Genomic DNA, 23,837 nt, shown 5'->3' with positions numbered 1-23,837 from the left:
TAGAACATTTCCATCCAACCGATGCTTTGAGTTTTTACCCTGCTCAAATGCTTCAAGTTGTTTTGAGAAAAAAGAAATTGGAGCTCCTAATGGTGGTCAGGCTAGAGGGATGGCCAAAAAAAAAAAAAAAAAAAAGTCCCCCAATTCCTGTTCCCGTGTTCGGCGTCTCCTGGCTGCGGGCGGGCGCTGCCTGGAGGGGGCAGCAGGGGGCACCCTCCCCGCTCCTGCCCTGCCGCCCTCCCCGGCCCCCTCCCCGCCCCTCGCTCGCCCTGACGTCCCGAGCCCCCGCCTCTTTCTCTCCGGCCTTCAAAGGGCGCTGGGGGCCGCGGGGCCTGAGCTTCAGGCTGCAGCCTAGGGGCGCTGCCGTCTTCGGCCCGCCGCGGGGCCCCCGGTGCGCTCCGTTCCCTCGATTCCCGTAGCGTCCCGCGCTTCAGGAGCAGGTGCCGGGACCGCCTGCGCGGCTGCTGTAACTTGTGCCTCCTAGCGGATCGCAGCCGCGGGCCACTCGCGCAGGGGAAGGGCGCGCAGGCGGGCACATGGAGAGTGGCGGTGGGAATGCTCCGGCCGGGGCCCTCGGGGCGGCGAGCGAGTCCCCTCAGTGCCCGCCGCCGCCGGGGGTGGAGGGCGCGGCCGGGGCGGCGGAGGGCGCGGCAGGCGGCAGCGGCGAGGGCGAGAGCGGAGGCGGGCCGCGGCGGGCTCTGCGGGCAGTATACGTGCGCAGTGAGAGCTCCCAGGGCGGCGCGGCCGGCGGCCCGGAGGCGGGGGCGCGGCAGTGCCTGCTGCGGGCCTGCGAGGCCGAGGGCGCTCACCTCACCTCCGTGCCCTTCGGGGAGCTGGACTTCGGGGAGACGGCCGTGCTCGACGCCTTCTACGACGCAGGTGAGAGCGTCTTCGTCCCCACCTCAGTCCCACTTTTACCTACCCTCACACGAGCCAGGGCCCCCGCCCCGCCCCCTCGTCCTTCTCCCCCTCGTCCTTCTCCCCCTCGTCCCCCTCTCCCCCTCGTCCCTTCTCCCCCTCGTCCCCTCTCCCCCTCGTCCCCCTCTCCCCCTCGTCCCCCTCTCCCCCTCGTCCCCCTCTCCCCCTCGTCCCCCTCTCCCCTCTCCCCCTCGTCCCCCTCTCCCCTCGTCCCCTCTCCCCCTCGTCCCCCTCTCCCCCTCGTCCCCCTCTCCCCCTCGTCCCCTCTCCCTCTCCCCCTCGTCCCCCTCTCCCCCTCGTCCCCCTCGTCCCCTCGTCCCCTCGTCCCCTCGTCCCCTCTCCCCCTCGTCCCCCTCTCCCCCCGTCCCCTCTCCCCTCGTCCCCCTCTCCCCCTCGTCCCTCGTCCCCGTCCCCCTCTCCCCTCGTCCCCTCTCCCCCTCGTCCCTCTCCCCCTCGTCCCCTCTCCCCCTCGTCCCCCTCTCCCCTCGTCCCCTCGTCCCCTCTCCCCTCGTCCCCCTCCCCCCAGCCCCCCTCCCCTCCCCCTAGTCCCCTCCCCTCCCTTCCCCCTAGTTCCCCTTCCCCTAATCCCCTCCCCCAGTCCCCCCTCCCCCAGTCCCCCTCCCCCAGTCCCCCCTCCCCAGTCCCCCTCCCCAGTCCCCCTCCCCAGTCCCCCTCCCCTTAGTCTCCCTCCCTTAGTCTCCCTCCCCTTAGTCTCCCTCCCCTTAGTCTCCCTCCCCTTAGTCTCCCTCCCCTTAGTCTCCCTCCCCCCTTAGTCTCCCTCCCTTAGTCTCCCTCCCCTTAGTCCCCTCCCCTTAGTCCCCTCCCCTTCCCCTAGTCCCCTTCCTCTCATCCCCCTCCCCCTAGCCCCCCTCATATCCTCTCACCCCCTGATCCCTCCAACAGGACCGTCCTGCCTTTGGGGGAGGGTAGAGTCGTTAACATTGTGCCCTTTTACAGATAAGAAAATAGAGGCCACGGGCATTTAGACTCTGATTCTTCAGGCATCTTAAACATCAGATAACCCAAGAAACAGCCTGTAACCCAGATCCTACCAAGTTCCCCTTGTCCCGAGTTATCCAACTTTTGCTTTCTCACTCCTGGCAGGTCTCTTACGGCCCTGGGTCCCAACGCAGGCTACATATTAGAATCACCTGGGGAGCTTCTAAAACTCTGGATGCCCAGATCGGACCCCAGACCAATGACATAGGCACCCGAGGCCTCAGAAGTGTCATGCTTCCCAGGCGATTCCATTTTGCAGCCGGGAGTGGAAATCGGTGTCTTACGTGTGTGTGTGTGTGTGTGTGTGTTGCCTCTACTTAGAAATACCCAGTGTTCTTTTGCACACTTCAATTCTCGTCCCCAAAACACTGACGGTGGAGTGTGAGCCACCACCCTGTGACGTAGATTTTATCCCATAATGCACAGCATTCACGGGTTCGGGGGCACCTTTGCTGGAGCGGGACTCTAGGTCTGTAAACTCACTATAGTAAATGTGCCTGAGAATCCAGCCTTAAGAACCGTACTTTGGATTGGCAAGAGTTTCTCTCGCTGTGGAATGAATTGTTGCTTGACGTTTTTTCCCTTACAGCACCTTTGGTGACAAACCTCTGGCACCTGGGTGACGTTCAGAAGCATTATATGTGAGACAGTAATTACCTGGGAGTCCTTGTGCCTCAGTTTCTCCATTGGTCAAAGGGAGTAACAGTGCCTACCCTAAACCTAAAAGCTCATGAGATGGGATATGGGAAGTTGCTTTGCTGTAATAGTAAGCTAGGATGATTAGGATTCAGCCTCTGCTGGAGGCAGCGCAGATCTGTTTTTCTTGCAGAGCAAATTCTCCCCAGCTGGAAGTGGGAGGGGAGGGGGGGGGGAGGTCAGGCTTGTTTAAACAAGTGGCAGCTGGACCCATTGAAAGCACTCTCCTGACATTTCTGACCACACTGAGTATACTCTTCAGCACATCTTTTTAGAAAACTCGTTCAGGAGCCCACTTCACCTAGAACCACTCCGTTTTCTCAACTTCTATTCATTCTGCTCCAAAATGGGAGTTTGAACAGACTCTTCTCTGAACGGTTAAATGTTCCTTTTGCCATGAGGTACAGCACTCTCCTTCCTGCTGGTGCCACCTCTGAAAGATTTGTGTGCGGTGGCTTTTGCTTTTTCTGGGGCGGAGTGTGTGTGTACGGGGGGCCCTTCTAACAGGTCGACTGTGAAGATGCAGACGTCAAATCTCAGGCTTTCAATTCTGGAGCCACACAACAGACACGTCACCTTGGCTCACTCTGGCCCGGGTGGCCTAGAATGTTGGGCTGTACCATGAGCTCCCTGTGGTTAACCTTGTCCTGGTCTTGAGTAAATCATTTCTCAGTGCATTCGAATTACTTTCAGAGGTTTGAAAAAGTACATATACAGGAAGTGGGTTCCTGGGCTAAAGAGATGACCACCTCCACTGTCTCCTGGATTCGTCCTCTATCACTCACTGCTCTTTGGTGTTTCCACCAAAAAGATACAGAGCTCTCACTTTGGCTTCTTTGTAAAAATTCTAGAACCACTCTGTCCAATTTGGTAGCCACTAGCCACAGGTGGCTCTTGACAGTTAAACTGGTTAGAATACGGTAAAAATGGTAAGTTCCTTAGTTGCACTAGTGGCATTTAAGGTGCTTGACAGGCCAGGTGCAGTGGCTCACGCCTGTAATCCCAACACTTTGGAAGGCCAAGGCAGGAGGATTGCTTGAGTACAGGAGTTCAAGACCAACCTGAGCAAAAAAAAAAAAAAAAAAATTAGCGGGATGTGGTGGCACTCATGTGCCTGTGGTCCCAGCTACCTGGGAGGTGGAGGCAGGAGGATCACTTAAGCCCAGGAGGTCGATGCTGTGGTGACCTGTGTTTATGCCACTGCACTCCAGCCTGGGTGACAGATCGAGACCCTGTCTCTAAATAAATGAATAAATGTGTGCTCCGTAGGCACAAGTAACTCCCAGGTGGGACAGTGAAGTTACAGAACTCTTTCCTCATCTCAGAAGGTCCTATTGAACAATGCTGTTCTGGAAAAAGGCTTGTGGGGGAGGGGAACTGTTGAACGGCCCAAGTATTTATTTATTTTTAACTTTAAGTGCTGGGATACATGTGCTGAACGTGCAGGTTTGTTACATAGCTGTACACGTGCCATGGTGGTTTGCTGCACCCATCAACCTGTCATCTAGGTTTTAAGCCCCGCATGCATTAGGTATTTGTCCTAATGATCTCCCTCCCCTCCCACTCCCCACAGGCCCCGGAGTGTGTGTGATGTTCCCCTCCCTGTGTCCATGTGTTCTCATTGTTCAACTCCGACTTCTGAGTGAGAACATGTAGTGTTTGGTTTTCTGTTCCTGTGTTAGTTTGCTGAGGATGATGGTTTCCAGCTTCATCCATGTCCCTGCAAAGGACATGAACTCATCCTTTTTTATGGCGGCATAGTATTCCATGGTGTATATGTGCCACATTTTCTTTAGCCAGTCTATCATTGATGGGCATTTGGGTTGGTTCCAAGTCTTTGCTATTGTAAATAGTGCTGCAATAAACATACATGTGCCTGTGTCTTTATAGTAGAATGATTTATAATCCTTTGGGTATATACCCAGTAATGGGATGGCTGGGTCAAATAGTATTTCTAGTTCTAGATCCTTGAGGAATCGCCACACTGTCTTCCACAATGGTTGAACTGATTTACAGTCCCACCAACGGTCTAAAAGCATTCCTATTTCTCCACATCCTCTCCAGCATCTGTTGTTTCCTGACTTTTTAATGATTGCCATTCTAACTGGTGTGAGACGGTATCTCACTGTGGTTTTGATTTGCATTTCTCTAATGACCAGTGTTGATGGGTTTTTTTTTTTCCATATGTTTGTTGGCCACATAAATGTCTTCTTTTGAAAAGTGTCTGTTCATATCCTTTGCCCACTTTTTGATGGGGTTGTTTTTTTCTTGTACCTTTGTTTAAGTTCCTTGTAGATTCTGGATATTAGCCCTTTGTCAGATGAGTAGATTGCAAAAATGTTCTCCCATTCTGTAGGTTGCCTGTTCACTCTGAGGATAGTTTCTTCTGCTGTGCAGAAGCTCTTTAGTTTAATTAGATCTCATTTGTCTATTTTGGCTTTTGTTGCCATTGCTTTTGGTGTTTTGGTCATGAAGTCCTTGCCCATGCCTGTGTCTTGAATGGTATTGCATAGGTTTTCTTCTAGGGTTTTTATGGTTTTAGGTCTTACGTTTAAGTCTTTAATCCATATTGAGTTAATTTTTGTATAAGGTATAAGAAAGGGGTCCAGTTTCAGTTTTCTGTATATGGCTAGCCAGTTTTCCCAACACCAATTATTAAATAGGGAATCCTTTCCCCATTTCTTGTTTTTGTCAGGTTTGTCAAAGATTAGATGGTTGTAGATGTGTGGCGTTATTTCCGAGGCCTCTGTTCTGTTCCATTGGTCTATATTCCTAGGTATTTTATTCTCTTAGTGGCAATTGTCAATGGGAGTTCACTCCTGATTTGGCTCTGTGTTTGTCTTTTATTGGTGCATAGGAATGCTTGTGATTTTTGCACATTGATTTTGTATCCTGAGACTTTGCTGAAGTTGTTTATCAGCTTAAGGAGTTTTTGGGCTGAGACCATGGGGTTTTCTAAATATACAATCATGTTGTCTGCAAACAGATGATTTGACTTCCTCTCTTCCTAATTGAATACTCTTTATTTCTTTCTCTTGCCTGATTGCTCTGGCCAGAACTTCCAATACCATGTTGAATAGGAGTGGTGAGAGAGGGCATCCCTGTCTTGTGCCAGTTTTCACAGGGAATGCTTCCAGCTTTTGCCCGTTCAGTATGATATTGGCTATGGGTTTATTTTAAATAGCTCTTATTATTTTGAGATATGTTCCATCAATACCTAGTTTATTGAGAGTTTTTAGCATGAAGGGGTGTTGAATTTTATCGAAGGCCTTTTCTGCATCTATTGAGATAATTGTGGTTTTTGTCATTGGTTCTGTTTATGTGACCGATTATGTTTGTTGATTTGCGTATGTTGAACCAGCCTTGCATCCAGGGATGAAGCCGACTTGATTGTGGTGGATAAGCTTTTTGATGTGCTGCTAGATTGGGTTTGCCAGTATTTTACTGAGGATTTTCACATCAATGTTCATCAGGGATATTGGCCTGAAATTTTCTTTTTTTGTTGTGTCTCTGCCAGGTTTTGGAATCAGGATAATGCTGGCCTCATAAAATGAGTTAGGGAGGATTCCCTCTTTTTCTGTTGTTTGGAATAGTTTCAGAAGGAATGGTACCAGCTCCTCTTTGTACCTCTGGTAGAATTCGCCTGTGAATCCGTCTAGGATTTTTTTAGTTGGTAGGCTATTACTGCCTCAATTTCAGAACTTGTTATTGGTCTTTTCAGGGATTCAACTTCTTCCTGGTTTAGTCTTGGGAGGGTGTATGTGTCCAGGAATTTATCCATTTCTTCTTGATTTTCTAGTTTATTTGTGTAGACGTGTGTAGAGTGTTCTCTGATGGTAGTTTGTATTTCCGGGATCAGTGGTGATTGCCCCTTTATCATTTTCTATTGTGTCTGTTTGATTCTTCTCTCTTTTCTTCTTTTTTAGTCTAGGTAGTGGTCTATCAATTTTGTTAATCTTTTCAAAAAACCAGCCCCTGGATTCATTGATTTTTTTGGAAGGTTTTTTCATGTCTCTATTTCCTCCAGTTCTGCTCCAATCTTAGTTATTTATTGTCTTCTGCTAGCTTTTGAATGTGTTTGCTCTTGCTTCTCTAGTCTTTTTAATTGTGATGTTAGGGTGTCGATTTTAGATCTTTCCTGCTTTCTCTTGTGGGCATTTAGTGCTATAAATTTACCTCTAAACACTACTTTAGCTGTGTCCTAGAGATTCTGGTACATTGTATCTTTGTTCTCGTTGATTTCAAAGAACTTCATTATTCTGCTTTAATTTTGTTATTTACCCAGTAGTCACTCAGGAGCAGATTGTTCAGTTTCCACGTAGTTGTGTGGTTTTGAGTGAGTTTCTTAATCCTGAGTTCTAATTTAATTGCACTGTGGTCTGAGAGGCTGTTTGTTATTATTTCTGTTCTTTTGCATTTGCTGAGGAGTGTGTTACTTCCATTTATGTGGTCAATTTTAGAGTAAGTGCTATGTGGTGCTAAGAAGAATGTGTATTCTCTTGACTTGGGGTGGAGAGTTCTGTAGATATCTATCAGGTCTGCTTCGACCCAAGTATGTTTTAGGGGCCATCATCTATGGGAAATTTAAGCACTTCCTGTCTCCTGTTCTCACAGCAAGTCAAAGTCAGGTTTGACTGTGGTTTTCCATCTCCTTGTGCTGTTTCATGGGGTCCTGTGTGGGTCTAAATCTTGGGGCTGTGTCACTAGCACATATAGTGGATTGGATGAGCAGCAGGAAAATGGCAGGCAGGCGTTGGACGTAAGCAAGAACAAGTGGATGCTGTTGGAAAAGGAAAGTACCATGGGCTGAGAGGGGCAGGGCATGTCCTATTTGTGTTTTCTAAATTATTTTTAAATGTTGATTTTTAGATTTTTGTACGTATATATAGATTTTTTTTTGAGACAGGGTCTCACTCTGTTGCCCAGTCTAGAGTGCAGTGGTACGATCTTGGCACACTGCAGCCTCAACCTCCCAGACTTGAGCAATCCTCCTGCCTCAGCCTCCCAAAATTGTGGGATTACAAGTGTGAGTCACCACCCCTGGCGCATTTTGTTTATTTTTTGTAGAGATTAAATCTCACTCTGTGAGATCTTATGGACTCGAATTCCTGGGCTCAAGTGATCGTCCCACCTCAGCCTCCCAAAGTACTAGGATTACAGGCGTGAACCACCACCCCCGGTCCTTGTGGTTTTTAAAATTGTGACAAAATATGTATAACAAAATTTATTATTTCGACCATTTTTAGTGTTCATTTCAGTGGCATTACGTATATTCACACTGTTATGTGACCATCAACAATATCCATCTCCAGGCTGGACGTGGTGGCTCACGCCTGTAATCCCAGCACTATGGGAGGCTGAGGTGGGTGGATCACCTGAGCCCAAGAGTTCGAGGCCAGCCTGGCCAACATGGCGAAACTTTTTTATTCTACTAAAAATAAAAAAATTAGCTGAGCGTGGTGGCGTGCACCTGTAGTCTCAGCTACTCAGGAGACTGAGGCAGGAGAATCGCTTGAGCCCAGGAGGCAGAGGTTTCAGTGAGCCAAGATTGCACCACTGCACTCCAGGCTGGGCAACAGGGCGAGACTCCATTTCAAAAAACAAAAACCAATATCCTGGCTGGGCGCGGCGGCTCATGCCTGTGATCCCAGCACTTTGGGAGGCCAAGGCGGGTGGATCACCTGAGGTCAGGAATTCGAGACCAGCTTGGCCAACATGGTGAAACCCTGTCTCTACTAAAAATACAAAAATTGGCCAGGCATGGTGGCAGGCACCTGTAATCTCAGCTACTCGGGAGGCTGAGCCAGGAGAATTGCTGGAACGCGGAAGGCAGAGGTTGCAATGAGCTGAGATCGTGCCATTGCACTCCAGCCTGAGCAGACAACAGCGAGACCCCATCTCAAACAAAACAAAACCCTAGAAACCAATATGCATCTCCAGAACTTTTTTTAAAATACTTTTTTAGAGCAGTTGTAGGTTCACAGCAAACTTGAGAGGAAAAGTACAGAGTGTTCCCATCAACCCCCCTGCCCTCTCCCACAAACTCTCCTATCATGAACATCTTCCACCAGACTACGGCGCTTGTGACAATTGATGAACTTACACATATGAGTTGACACATCGTACTCACTTGAAATCTTTAGTTTACATTAGGGTTGAGTTTATATTAGTTGTTTTGTTTGTTTGTTTGTTTTTTGTTTTTTTTTTTTGAGAGAAGGTCTCACTCTCACCCAGGCTGGAGTGCAGTAGCGTGATCACGGCTCACTGCAGCCTTGACCTCCCTGGGCTCAAGTGATCCTTCCACCTCAGCCTCCCAAGTAGCTGGGACTTACAGGCATGCACCACCGTGCCCGGCTAATTTTGATAGACTTTTTTCAACTGCATCCTGTGTCTCCCTCCTAGAGGTTCACAGTGTTTGTGAACATCTTAAAGACTTGAGGCAAGTTGCAGGAAGCAAAGAGACCTGTGTGACTTTGTCTCATACTTTCTCAAACATTTTGACTGTGGAAACTATCCTCCCAGGATGCTGTAATTGAATACACTTATTGTAGTAGGAAGTCTTAAAATGACATCGGGACTGGTAGAATACAATGCTTTTATCTTCAGGGAGTACACCGTTTTGTTTACTCTTAGAATAGTTGGGTGGTTAGTTGTGTAAGTGAGAGCCTCTACCTAGATGCTAATTAGCAGCCTTCTTGAATTAGCTATTAACTGCTTAAATGGCAAGAACAGCTTCTGAGGCACAAGTAATCTTCCCATACCTGTTGTGTCTGGCTTTGCATAACTTCACTCTTCTCTGAACCTCATTTAAATGTTACTTTCCTGACCCAGAGGTCCTGCTTCTGATTTTTGTTTTTTCCTTCTGTTATGTGCACAGTGATCTTAAAAGTTGTGAAGTATTGCAACCCATACTAGGATGTTTTCATATTTCCTGAACATCGATAGAAAAACTAAGACTAGGCCGGTTGCGGTGGCTCATGCCTGTAATCCCAGCACTTTGGGAGGCCAAGGCGGGCGGATCATTGGAGGTCAGGAGTTAGAGAGCAGCCTGGCCAACATAGTGAAACCCTGTCTCTACTGAAAATACAAAATAGCTGGGCATGGTGGCACACACCTGTAATCCCAGCTACTTGGGAGGCTGAGGCAGGAGAATCGCTTGAACCCGTGAGGTGGAGTTTGCAGTGGGCCAAGATCGCGCTACTGCACTCCAGCCTGGGCGACAGAGCAAGACTCCATCTCAAGAAAAATAAATAAATAAAAACTAAGACTAGGGCTTCAGTCTCCAGATTCGTTATTTGGTTTTGCTCTAGTCTGATGATACTCCTTTTCTGGCTGGCTTGTACTAGAGTCATTGTGGGGTATAAAGTGTGGTGGAGATAGTGAGGTGGCTGCTAAAGATTTGTGCTATTGCCAGGTATGGTGGCTCACGCCTCTAATCCCAGCTCTTTGGGAGGCCGAAGTGGGTGGATCACTTGAGGTCAGGAGTTCGAGACCAGCCTGGTCAACATAGCAAAACCCCATCTCTACTAATAATACAAAAATCAGGCCGGGCGCAGTGGTTTATGCCTGTAACCCCAGCGTTTTGGGAGGCCAAGGTGGGTGGATCACCTGAGGTCAGGAGTTGGAGACCAGCTTGGCTAACATGGTGAAACCCCGTCTCTACTAAAAATACAAAAAATTAGCTGGGCGTTGTGGCAGGCACCTGTAATCCCAGCTATTCGGGAGACTGAGGCAGGAGAATCGCTTGAACTCGGGAGGTGGAAGTTGCAGTTAGCCAAGATTGTGCCATTGCACTACAGCCTGGGCAACGAGAGTGAAACTCCATCTCAAAATTAAAAACAAAACAAAAAAACCCAAAAATTAGCCTTGCGTGGTGGTGTGCACCTGTAATCCCAGCTACCCGGGAGGCTGAGGCAGGAGAATTGCTTGAACCCAGGAGGCAGAGATTGCAGTGAGCCAAGATCGTGCCAGTGCACTCAAGCCTGGGTGACAAGAGCGAGACTCCATCTCAAAAAAAAAAAAAAAAAAAAAAAAAAAAGATTTATGCTCGTAGTTATTGCTGAGAACCAAGGACTACATTTCCCAGCATCCTTTGAGTCTACGTAGACTCATCCTTACTACCATATAGGTGAGAGTGATGTCTGCCACTTTTGGGCCAAGTTTTTGATGAATCCACTAGGCCTTCCCATATCTTCTCATCCTTTTCCATGGTCCCCATGGGGACCTTGGAGGCCCCAGGTAGATGATGGTGGTGGCACTTGATGGAAGGTGCCTGACTCCCTGAGTTACTCTTTGGAGGACAGCTGGCAGAGGAGGAATATCCACTTTGGATTTTGCATATGCAAGAGAGAAGCTTTTATTTGGTCAGGTTACTGAGATTTTGGCATTGTTTGTTATAGTAGTAAGAGAGTGCAACTTAGGTTTTGAAAATCTAGTCCAACTGCTAGAAAATTATCTCCTAGGGTAGGCCTTACCAAGAAAGAGTCAGGCTATGGGTCATCTCATGTCATGAATCATTACTGTTATAGTACATGCCAATCCTGGAGCCCCTCACTATGCTGCTGTGGGCTAAGGAAATAGAAATGAGATGCTTGGACCATCAGCCATCAGGTTAATACTGGCTTTGGGTGGTGGAGGGGGTGGGGGTGGGTGGAGACATTTTATCTTCTTTCATGGTTTCATCAGTTTTGGAGGCTAGGTAACTTTTTCAAATGTTTTATTTTTGTTATTATTTTTTACGTAAAATCTTTCAAAAAATAAGAGGTTTGGTGCTGTAAGAACCCTATACCTATTTGGCAAGCTTTTATTTCTGGGATTTTTTTTTTTTTTTTTTGAGAGTTCTTGCTCTGTTGCCCAGGCTAGAGTGCAGTGGCACGATCACAGCTCACTGCAGACTCTACCTCCCTGGCTCAGGTGATCCTGCCACCTCAGCCTCCCAGGTATTTGGGACTACAGGCACACGCCACCACACCTGGCTAGTTTTTTGTACAGACAAGGTTTTGCCTTGTTGCCCAGACTGGTTTTGAACTCCTGGGCTCAAGCGATCCACCTACCTTGGCCTCCCAAAGTGCTGGGATTACAGGCATGACCCACCGTGCCCAGCCTTAGGTAACTTTTTCCTTTGGTATTAAATGATACTGTAGTGATTGTTAGTTTTTATCTGACAGTGATATTTGGGCTTTTTTTTAAACAAAAGATATGAAATGGTTTAAAATAAGGCTAGCTCTAGTTTTCCTTGCCACCTTTCACATGAGTTATGTCTGGCTTCTCCCTCTGTAGTGGTATCTCTGGATTCTTTATTAGCTCGATGCATTGTGTGGCAAAGACAGTGTTCGCCAAACATCCATATGTTCTTCCACATTTCCTCATATCCCCTGGGCCCTCGTGACTAGTGCTGGCCAGTGCGATGTGAGCAGCAGCAGCAAGCATCACTTTGGGCTTAAAGCAGTTAGATGATGCACTCCTCCATCTCTCTGCCTCTGTTGTGGCAGACTTGAAGATCAGGGATTAAAGATAACAATTAAGCCACTGAAGCCTTGAGGATTTGTCTGTTGTGGCAGCATAGCCTAGTTTATCCTGACTAATAGAGCTCGTCATGCATTCTGCTAAAAATACCTAAATGCATCTCTTTTCTCTCTCTTTCTCCCTCCCCTCCCCTCACCTCCCCTCCCACAGGGTCTTGCTCTGTCACCCAGCTGGAGTGCAGTGACACAAACAGGGTTCACTGTAACCTCACCTTCCTGGACTCAAGCAATCTTCCTACCTCAGCGTCCTGTTTGTGTAGCTGGGACTACAGGTGCATGTCACTATGTCCAGCTATTTTTACTTTTTTTTGTAGAGATGGAGATGTCACTATATTGCCCAGGCCGGTCTCGAACTCCTGGGCTCAAGTGATTCTCCTGCCTCAGCCTTCCAAACTGCTGGGATTACAGGTGTGACCCACCATGCCTGGCCTAAATGTACCTCTTGTTTCAACTTATTTTAGTGGGCTCAGCCCACATGTGCATTTGCTCCTGCAAGAAGGAGCCTGAAAAATGCCTTAAGACTTCTTATATCCTATGGCCGAGTGTGGTGGCTCACGCCTGTAATCCCAGCACTTTGGGAGGCCGAGGCAGGCAGATCACCTGAGACCAGGAGTTTGAGACCATCCTGGCCAACATGGTGAAACCCTGTCTCTCCCAAAAAATACAAAAATTAGCCAGGCATGGTGGCCCATGCCTGTAGTCCCAGCTTCTTGGGAGGCTGAGGCAGGAGAATCACTTGAACCCAGGAGGTGGAGGTTGCAGTGAGCTGAGATTGCGCCACTGCGTTCCAACCTGAGCAACAGAGTGAGACTCTGTCTCAAAGAACAAAAAGTTAACTTGCTGAATATTCCTTCCTCATCATTCTGGAGAATGCATAAAGTTCAGAGGAAGATGGACCTGTGGGAGATGTTGGTTTGATGGCTGTGCAGTGATGAAACAGGCAGCTCTCTGATACAGCACATGTGTTTTGCATGCCATCTACACATGGTCAGGAGACTGTACACACTTATTTCTAGCAGAGCATAGGAGCGATAGTTAATTTAGACATTGCCATCTATAAGGGTAAATAAACATGGATGAGTAAAATCCCCCACCTAGCAGTTCATGTCAGAAAGCTAGGAGTCAGTGATCCCACTCTCTCCCTCATTGTCAAATCCAGGTAGTTACTTCCAAAATGTTTCTCAGATTTGCCCGCTTCTCTCTATATGCCCTGCTACTGTCTTGGTCTAAGCACCATCTTGTCTCATCCAGGTCACTGTCAGTAGCTTTGTAACTGGTCTCTCAAAGTTGGGCCAGTCTTGCTGCATTCAAATTTATGTATCTGCCTAGAGGCCACTGTATCCTGGTTTCTGTCCCCATATTAGTCTATTTTCACAGTGCTACAAGACAGTACCTGAGACTGGGTAATTTATATACAAAAGTGGTAATTTTGTTTTGTTTTGAGACAGGGTCTCACCCTGTTGTCCAGGCTGGAGTGCAGTGGCACAACCTTGGCTCACTGCAACCTCCACTTTCCCGGGCTCAAGTGATTCTCCAGTCCCAGCCTCCAGAGTAGCTGGGATTACAGGCATCAGCCACCAATGTCTGGCTAATTTTTGTATTTTTTTGTAGAGATGGGCTTTTGCCATGTTGGCCAGGCTGATCTTGAACTCCTGAGCTCAAGTGATCCACCTGCCTTGGCCCCCCAAAGTGTTGGGATTACAGGCGTGAGCCACTGTGCCTGGCCCCAAAAGAGGTTTAATTGAATCACAGTTTGGCATGGCTGGGGAGGGCTTAGGAAACTTAAAATCATGGCAGAAGGGGAAGGGGAGGCAAGGCACGTCTTACATGGTGACAGGAGAGAGAGAGAGAGCACAGGGGAAACTGCCACTTTTAAACCATCACATCTCGTGAGAACTTCCTCACTGTCATGAGAACAGCATGGGGGAACCGCCCCCATAATCCAGTCACCTCCCACCAAGTCCCTCCCTCCACACGTAGGGATTACGACTCGAGATGAGGTTTGGGGGACACAGCCAAACCATATCAGTCCCCACCCCCACCTGTAGTCTTCCTCTGATCAATACCTGTTCAGCTTTCATATCCAAGTTCTTCAAGGGAGCCTGCATGGACTCCCCTCCTTCTGCCTGTTGGCTTTTGTATGCTGAGGTTTTCTTTCCTCACAGGCAAAACAATTGTGATTAAATAATAACTATTACTTTTTGACACTGAGTCTCTGTCGCCCAGGCTGGAGTGCAGTGGCATGGTCTTGGCTCACTGAAACCTCCACCTCCTGGGTTCAAACGATTCACCTGCCTCAGCCTCCCGAGTAGCTGGGATTACAGGCATGTGCCACCTTGCCCGGCTAATTTTTGTATTTTTAGTAGAGATGGGGTTTCACCATGTTGGCCAGGCTGGTCTCGAACTCCTGACCTCAGGTGATCCGCTTGGCTCAGCCTCCCAAAGTGCTAGGGTTGCAGGTGTAAGGCATCGCACCCAGCCCTTAAATAATTATTGGTTTAATGATTGATCTTCTGCCAGACAGCGAACTCTTCAATGGCCGGGAGCCAGGTAGTTTTCTTTGCCACTATTTGAGTGATTGCTACGAATATCTACCCAGCTCCTGTTAAAAATAATCATCAGTGGGCACAGATGACAGCTGGCTTCTCTTGTTGAGATAAAGCAGATCTTATGTGGTGCCCTCAAAAGAAATTTAGAATGCAGTTTCCAGTGGCATGTTGAAAATGGTACTCAGGCCATAGATAGAGTGCACTTACGATTTTATTAAGAAGTAACATCCATCCTAATGACACATTTCTAGGTCTGAACCTTTCTCTTCAGTGGTGCATATCTGACAGAAGAGACTAGAAGAACTCAAACTGGACATGCTGGGATGGAAGTAGTGGTTTCAGTTATTGCTGGGAATGGAATACCAGTTCTTTTTCTTTTGGTTTGTCCGTATTTTCTGTACTGTATGTTATTTTCTAGAATATAAGTATGATTTTTACTTTAAGTACAGTAGGAGATTAAAGATGGTGTTGTAACTCAGAAGCCGCCTCCCTTTCTCCCTCCCTGCTGGAGAGAGTGGCCGGGTGTGCTCAGGCTAGACAACAGTGACTGCTCCCAGGCACCCGGCTGCAGAAGTCCATGGCTGGACCTCAGCCGTCTTCTGTTGGACTTGGCTGTTGGCTTGCCCATAGGGGCCCTTCCCTGAGCTTCCTTCCTTTCCATGCTGCTGTTAGTGCTACTGACTCAGAATTGAGCCTGGAACTTTCCTCATGTTAGTCATGTGGGCCAACTTTGAAAGAAGCATTTCACCTGCAGCATTTAATGGAGACATTGCTGTTTGAGCCTTGAGTGCATTTTAGAGTAGATATCCGTGGGCTGGTCTGCTACCTTACTGGCTGTGTTATTATCTGTTACTAGGACAAAATGTATTTTCAGTTCCCTGCAGTGAACTTCCAAACATAGTTTTGGAATACGAGCCATAAACCGTTTTAAAAGTCTTCTATGTATCTGGCTTTGAAATAGGTGCTGTTTCAATCCCGGCCAAATAACATGGTTGGGATAGGACTGAACTTTCTGTAAAGTAGGCTGGAAAAATTCTTGTTGCCCAGTAACTTGCACGGGTTTTGGCAATTGCGTGTGATGGGACTGGCAGAAATGCCTGGCTGTTGTTGGTGCTTGGTTTGGGGAGGGAGAGTGGTTGGGGAGCAGAAGGGAGTTGAGTGGTGGGTGAGTCCTGGCAGGAAGTAGAGCTCATTTAGGAATTAGGGTCTGTGGCAGACCATCCCAGGGGCCAGGTAGAACTGGACACAGACAGGGAGGGGAAAGAGAAGGTGGAGAGAGGCAGGAGTATTCGACGTAGATAACTTTCCCTCTTATTTTGTCATGGACAATTTCAAGCATGTACATTACCCAGCTCTGACAATTATTAATATCCTGCTGTTCTCATTTCTTCTTTACCTCTATCCATTCCCTACCTCATATTTATTCTTTTTATTTTTTTATTTTTGTACCTATTTATTTATTTAGAGATGGAGTCTCACTCTGTCACCCAGGCTGGAGTGCAGTGGCGCGATCTCGGCTCACTGAAACCTCCATCTCCCAAGTTCAAGCGATTCTCTTCCCTCAGCTTCCTGAGTAGCTGGGATTACAGGCATGTGCCACCACACCCAGCTAATTTTTGTATTTTTAGTAGAGATTGGGTTTCGCCATGTTGGCCAGGATGGTCCCGAACTCCTGACCTCAGGTGATCCACCCGCCTTGGCCTCCCAAAGTGCTTGGATTTCGGGCGTGAGCCACTGCACCTGGCCAATTATTCTTTTTAAACATTTTAAATGTAAAATGTATAGGTATTGTGATGTACAAATCTCAGCTGTACAACTTTAAAAAATGACTAAACCTGTCTAATGAAACCCCTATCACAATATAGAGAACATTTCTGTTTTTCCAGAAAGTTCCATCATGTCCCCTCTCCCTCAATCCTCCCTTTACCCCTATAAGGCTATGACTGATCTGCTGTCATCTCTGTAGATTAGATCTGCCTTTCCTAGAGCTTCATCTAAATGGCCTCATACAATAAGTATTCTTTGGTGTCTGGCTTTGTTCACTCAGCATGATGTTTTTGAGATTCGTCCATGCAGTTGTGTGTGTCTGTAGTTTGTTCCTTTCTAATATTATACAATTTTGTTGTAAGAATATACCGGTTAGTTTAGGCATTCTTCTATTGATGAACGTTTGGGTTGCTTCTAGTTTGGAGTTGTTACAATCAAAGACGCTCTGAACATTTGCAATTTGCAAGTCTTTCTGACTTTTTGTGGACCAATGTTTTTATTCCTCTTGAGTAAATACCTATGAGTAGAATGGCTGGATCAAAAGGTTAAGTGTGTGTTGAAATATATCAGAAACTTCCAACCCTTTTTCTGAAGTGGTTGTACCATTTTATTTTCTTAGCACCAATGTGTGACAGTTTCACTGGTTTCACATCGTCACCAACACTGTATTACCAATCTTGTCAATTGTGGCTCTTCTCGTAAAGGTTGTGGTGGTTTCTCCGTACTGTTTTAATTTGCCTTTCCCTCATGATTAATGATGTTGAGTACCTCTCCATGTGCTTTTTGGACATGCAGATATCTTCCTTTGTGAGGTGTCCATCCTAGCCATTGACCCGTTTAATTGGGTTGTCTGTCATCTTATTATTGAATTATGAGAGGTTTTTATATGTTTTGGATTTAAGTGCTTTGTCATATATTTTGTGAATATTTGCTCCCAGACTGTGGCTAGCTTCTTCAGGTACATAATGATGGCTTTTGATGAGCAGAAGCTCTTCGTTTTGATGAAGTCTGATCTAGAATATTATTCTTTTATGGTTGCCTGCTCTATCTTGCCTAAGGAACCTTCCAGGTTGCAGTTGTGCAGGTACTCTTTTATGTGTTCTTCCAAAAACTTTGTTTCAGCTTTTACATTTAGATCTGTGATTCATCTCAAATGAAGTTTGGCACAGGTGCTTCTTGACAAACGGAGCCTGATGCCTTAAACACGTGGGATGCCGGTCTTGCCCCACGATGAGTGCCCCCAGGCACTTTGAGTCTGGAAGGCAGGACCACTACTGCCTCCTTTTCATCTCATCCAGGAAAGTACAGGAAGTGCAGGTTATCCTTGGTGCAGTGGCCTTTCTGCGTTCCAGAGCAAAAACTTCCACCAGAGACCTGTAATGAAACCTTCCAAACATGTCTTCTATCAATCATTGTGTCACATTGGCCCTGGTGATACAGGTGGTGACGGAGAAAGACCATTGGCTTATAAAGGTCTGAGTTTGGATTTCTCCCTTCTCGTTTATTGGCTGTGTGAGTCTGGATAACTTACTTAATATCTCTGAGCCTCATTTAAAAAGATCCCTGCGTAGAGATTCAAAGTCTGTGCTTGAACTTAGTTAAGTGCTCAGTAAATGTCAGCACCTTCCCCCACCTGCACCACTCCCCTTGACCCCCATCAGTAAACATACCAGAACCCCAGTGTAGAATGAAATGTGCTTTGTGAAATAATAAATTGCTGAAACCCGGTGTGTGAACTTTTTCACAAAGTATTAAGTTAATGTTTCCATAATTTAAACTAGTTTACTGGAATAGCTACATTAGGAAATATATGATACATGCCAAAGCTTGCATTTATGTTTAAATTAATGGTATCGATCAGTATATATTTCCATTTATCACATTTCACTTGTTAAGTATATATTCTTTTTATACATTATTTAAAAGCAGCAAAGTTATATAGTAAAATAAAAAATGCAGGGCTCAGATCCCTTGGGCAGTTATCATGTAGTGGGGTTGCTTTATATGCCTGCAGTTTGTAAGGAAAGTTTTCAAAATTTTGAGGTTGAAGATTGCATCCTAACCCCATTCCTTGTCCTGTGCAGAGGAACTCAAACTTGTGCCACTTGATTTTGAGGTGTTTTGTCACGTAGTAGTAGTAATCAGAATATAATAAAATATATCTGCATCTTATTGACAATGCTTACTAATGCACCAGGATGTCCTAATGCCAGCCATGTCGCATCAGCCCAGTTCTAGCCATACAAGATACCTTGTATGGCCATTAATGTTGAGAGTAAAAGAAATGTAGAATAAATGGGACAAAAAGGAAATGAAAATTGTTGATATTGTGAAGGTCCTTCATTGGCCTCCAGTAAATCCCACCAAATATTTTGGTTGAGCTGGAAGCAAAGACCATTTTGATGGTCACAATGATTGTCATTGGCTCTCACGAGGCTAAAGTTTTAAGACTTATTAGATGGGTTTATTTAAAAAATGTGTTATCTGGGCTGGGTGTGGTGGCTCATGCCTATAATCCCAGCCCTTTGGGAGGCTGAGGCAGGCGGATCACTTGAGGTCACGAGTTTGAGACCAGCCTGACCACCATGATGAAACCCCATCTCTACTAAAAATATAAAGATTAGCCAGGCGTGGTGGCGCATGCCTGTAATCCCAGCTGCTTGGGAGGCTGAGGCAGGAAAATCACCTGAACCTAGGAGGTGTAGGTTGCAGTGAGCCGAGATCATGCCACTGCACTCCAGCCTGGGCAACAGAGTGAGATTCCATCTCAAAAAAAAAAAAAAAAAAGTGTTATCTATCCTGAGAATGAGAATCCTGCATCCAATGTGCTTATCATTCCTAAGAAGCAAATAGGTAAGTTTTGTAAAGCACTCTCTGGCTATGGAGTGCTTGATGCAGATCATAAACTCTGCACATCCCTTCTCAAAGGACCACCTATGAAAAAGGAAATTGGTACATGAAAAAAAGGAAATTAGAAGGGGCAAGTTCCAAGCAACATGGCCCCTGTATCTAGCAATGAGTCACTACTCCCACAGGCTATGGGGACAGATACTGCTGAGGAAGCATAGGGGACAGATACTGCTGAGGAAACGTAGAGCACAGAATGGGTGAAATCAGCAGCCAGGCGGAAGTCCGGATGCTTAGTGATGATCTTTAAGGAACTGTTGATTTTGTTAAGGAAAGAGTGTATTATTGTGGGAGGAGTATACGTAAAAGTGATGGTTCTCTCGAGCCGGCTGACATTCATTTTAACGAGACAATTGGAGAACAAATTAAGAAATGCAGGGGCTACTTACTGTGATTTTTGTCACAGTAACAGGAAAGCTCAGCGGTACCCTTGTCAGGGTCTGCAGCGTGTGGCTGCAGTACATCAAACTCTGCACGACTCTAGAATTGCGCACAGTTTGAAGGTGATGCGTGACACAGACCTTTTGAAAGAAGAGGTTGTTATCTGCTGGTCAGAAAAGGCTTCTCAGAATATGTCTCCAAAAATTTTGCCACAGAGAGTCATGTTAAAGCATTCCCTTTAGAAAAGGGTTGAGGAAAGCTGAAGAGGAATCTTCAGATGACGAAGATGAAAATACTGGGATGGTGGCCAGGTGTGGTGGCTCAAGCCTGTAATCCCAGCACTCTGGGAGGCTGAGGCAGGTGGATCACTTGAGGTCAGGAGTTCAACACCAGCCTGGCCAACATGGTGAAACCCTGTCTCTACCTAAAATACAAAACTTAGCCTGGCGTGGTGGTGCACACCTGTGGTCCCAGCTACTCAGGAAGCTAAGGCACAAGAATTGCTTGAACCTGGGAGATGGAGGTTGCAGTGAGCTGAGATCATGCCACTGCACTCCAGCCTGGGCAACAGAGGGAGACTCCATCTCAAAAAAAAAAAAAAAATGGGGGTGATGTGTTCACTGGCTGCCAGGGAACCCAGAGTTGGAACTGTGAAGTGTGTGACAGCAAGGATGATGACAATGATATCAATACCCATGTATTTTTATTTTTTTAGAGATGGGGTCTCACTCTGTCACCTAAGCTGGAGTTCAATGGCACAATCATAGCTCACTGCAGTTTCAAAGTCCTGGGCTCAAGCGATCCTCTTGCCTCAGCCTCCTAAGTAACAATATTGATAGCATTTAAAGTGATGAATGCAATCTAGCTTGCAGTATCATGCTGCATATTTTTCTATATTGTCAGATGGAAGAACAATATGTATTTGCAAAAGATAAAGTGGCTTAACTCACGCTATAATGTATATTGCAAATATTTCACTGTGAGTGGTCTGAAATTAAGCCCAATGAGCCCATTCACCTCAGTGAGTAAAACGTAGTTGGCTTATATGTGCTGCATTTCTTTTGGAAAAACTGGTAGTGGACACATCTCAATCACATTTACATAGTTTAAAAAAAAAAAGATTTACTTTCAGTCATTCTTACAAAAAAATTTGATACTGGGAAGCAAAAGATAGGAGGCCAGGTAGTTTCCTGATGTCCTCACGCCTCCCCTCCTTCCTCCTAGTTAAAACTTGATCCCCCAGGCAACGAGTACCCACTCACTATGACACTTGGTAAGGACTTGCTGATGTCCTAACACTGAATTGGTATATTGGCTCCTTCTTATGAGATTGGAAAATAAGATTTAAGTGACACTTCAAGCTGGGTGCGGTGGCTTACGCCTGTAATCTCAGCACTTTGGGAGGCCGAGGTGGGCAGATCACTTGAGGTCAGGAGTTCAAGACCAGCCTGGCCAACATGGAGAAACCCTGTGTCTACTAAAAATACAAAAATTAGCCAGGCATGGTGGTGCATGCCTGTAATCCCAGCTACTTGGGAGGCTGAGGCAGGAGAATCACCTGAACCCAGGAGGCAGAGGTTGCAGTGAGCCGAGATTGCACCACTGCACTCCAGCCTGGGCGACAGACCAAGACTCCATATCAAAACAAACAAACAAAAAAAACACTTCACAACTTTCTTCATTGACTTGACCTGAGTATGTCAGAAATAAGCAGCAGTGGAGATAAGTAAGATCTAAATTATGGTAGGAGTTAGGAGAGGTGCCTTCTGTCCAGTATATCTGGGCTTTTTTTTTTTTAAGGTAGCTTTTAGGTAGCTAGTGTTGTCATATGTCCAATCCAATTTTTGTTTTGAAGGCTTTGGCCAAAAACTTATTCTAAAGTCTAGCACTTTTCATTTCAACAAAGCCAGTCTTACTTACTTTCATAATTTCTTTTTTTTTTCTGCAGGGAGTTAGATAGACTTGAGGATAACCTGGTATATATTTAAAGACTGGCATGAGCCAGTACAGTCACAGAATTACTATATGGTAAATCATTTGCCATCATATCACTTTGTTGACTAATGCTTTGCTTCAGAAATCGGATACTTTTAAACCACACTAGAAAATTATGGTTTTATATATTACCCATAAAACATTTAGCAAAAATAGTATTCAAGATAGTGTTCAAAAGTTTTCAACGAACTGAAGTCCTATGCATCATCTTTCTTATTTCATACTAGTGTGTTTCAAGGTCCTTGTAATTGACCTCCTGCTTGAGGTCATTGTAACTGGTTTTTAAATTACACTTTCCTGCTAAGCATAGCTTTCAACTGGAACCTTGGCTTTTTGCAATCCTTGATGTAGTATCTCTCTCTCTCTCCTCCTCTCTCTCTCTCTTAAAAAGACAGAGTCTCATTATGTTGCCCAGACTGGACTTGAACTCCTAGGTTCAAGTGCTCTTCTTGCCTCAGCCTCCAGAGTAGCTGGGACTTCAGGCACACGCCACCAGGCCTGGTATCACTTCTTAAAGTTTGCTAAACCAAGATAGGTAGGGTGGGTGTGTGTGCCTGCCTCAGGGTCAGAAAAGATGATTTATATGATATGTGTGTGTGTGTTTTTTTTCCCTGAAGCTGTCCTGCGTCAGTAGGAACTGGACGGTAATGGTTGCTAGGAGCACAGGGTGTATTTGGGAATGAAAATCTGAATTTTATCTCTTCCTTTTTATCTGTGATCTTTTTGCTTAAGATTCAGCCTGATATATAAATTTGTTTTGCCCCCAGGTAGCTCAGTCTTACATAGTGTGTCAGGAATGTACTAAGCCTCATGAGGGCATCGGGGAACACAGGACTTGGGGTTGGAAAAGCTGATTTTGAGCCCTGACTTGTTCATGCTGTACTTGAGCGACCCTGGGCGAGTCTGTTAACCTCTTTGCACTTCATTTTTCTACCTGCGAAGTGAAGCCAGTACTTGCGCTGCCTGCCTGCTGGGGTTCTGAAATTCAACTGAGAAGTCTGTGGAAGTGTTTTGTAAATGGCAAAGCGTGTGACCACGGTGATGATGAAAGGTTTTAGGTAACTGGTGCTCTCTTTAGGGATAAAGCCCTTTTTTCTTTGTATAGAATAAAAGTTCCAATCTGGTGTTTTATTACAATTAGCATTTATAAATCAGATGCTAAATTCATGTTTTAGAAATTCTGAAAATAAGCCAGTTGCATACTGTTTTGGTATAAATCCTCAAAGTGAACTTAGTCTACTGGCCTGAGTGACAAATGTCAGGCAAAAATTCCAACTTGAGATTCGAGGCAGTTTTCCTATTGAGTATGAATTGCTCAGGATTTTTTTTTTTTTTTTTGAGTAGCAGTATTAATATGTCCTGTTTTCATTGACAGTGAAAAGTCTCTCCCAATTCTTGGTAGGCCGGTGAGTCCCAGCACAGAATGTTGAGAAGGCAAAGAAGGGAGGAATTCATGTCACTTGATCAAAATGGAATCTTCTTGGCAACAAGTTCCTCCTGCCACGTTCAAGGTTGCCTGTGAAAATGGGCTGCGTGACTTCGGGACTACTGTCCCTATCCTCCCTTCTGCCCCTTTCCGCTATTCTCCTTTGTCTGTTTCTATTTGCTTCCTTGCCTTTATTAACTAATTATAACAATCACCATGGCCTTGGAATTAATACCTATGTTGCTACTTTTTCATAGCATCACTATGAAACATATAATTTTTTTTTTTTTTAATCTTTTGAGACAGAGTTTTGCTCTTGTCATCCAGGCTGGAGTACAGTGGTGCAACCTTGGCTCGCTGCAACCGCCTCCTCCCAGGTTCAAGTGATTCTTCTGCCTCAGCCTCCCCAGTAGCTGGGATTACAGGTGCCCACCCCACACCCAGCTAATTTTTTGTATTTTTAGTAGAGACGGGATTTCACCATGTTGGGTAGGCTGGTCTCAAACTACTGACTTGAGGTGATCCACCCACCTCCGCCTCCCAAAGTGCTGGGATTACAGGCGTGAGCCACCGCGCCCGGCCTGAAACATATAATTTTTAATGTAGATAAGTAAGAGTCCAGGAAGCAATCCTATAGGCAGAATGTCTAATTTATTCAGCTGCAGTGGCGCGTTA

The 23,837-nt window shown here is 46.0% G+C and overlaps 1 protein-coding gene across 1 annotated transcript in view; it reads left to right on the top strand.

Moving 5' to 3' along the window:
• Positions 1 to 536: 536 nt before the first annotated feature.
• The window catches only part of MAP3K15 (mitogen-activated protein kinase kinase kinase 15), a 203,522-nt gene continuing 180,221 nt past the window's right edge, over positions 537 to 23,837 (top strand). Inside the window, exon 1 of the mRNA XM_030807584.1 lies at positions 537 to 879. Coding sequence (XP_030663444.1) covers positions 537 to 879 — 343 coding nt within the window. The remainder of the gene's footprint in view (positions 880 to 23,837) is intronic.

Source organism: Nomascus leucogenys, chromosome X (genome assembly GCF_006542625.1).
Source record: "Nomascus leucogenys isolate Asia chromosome X, Asia_NLE_v1, whole genome shotgun sequence".
In the NCBI taxonomy this organism is placed as follows: Eukaryota; Metazoa; Chordata; class Mammalia; order Primates; family Hylobatidae; genus Nomascus; species Nomascus leucogenys.
This window is presented reverse-complemented; position numbering and strand designations above follow the sequence as displayed.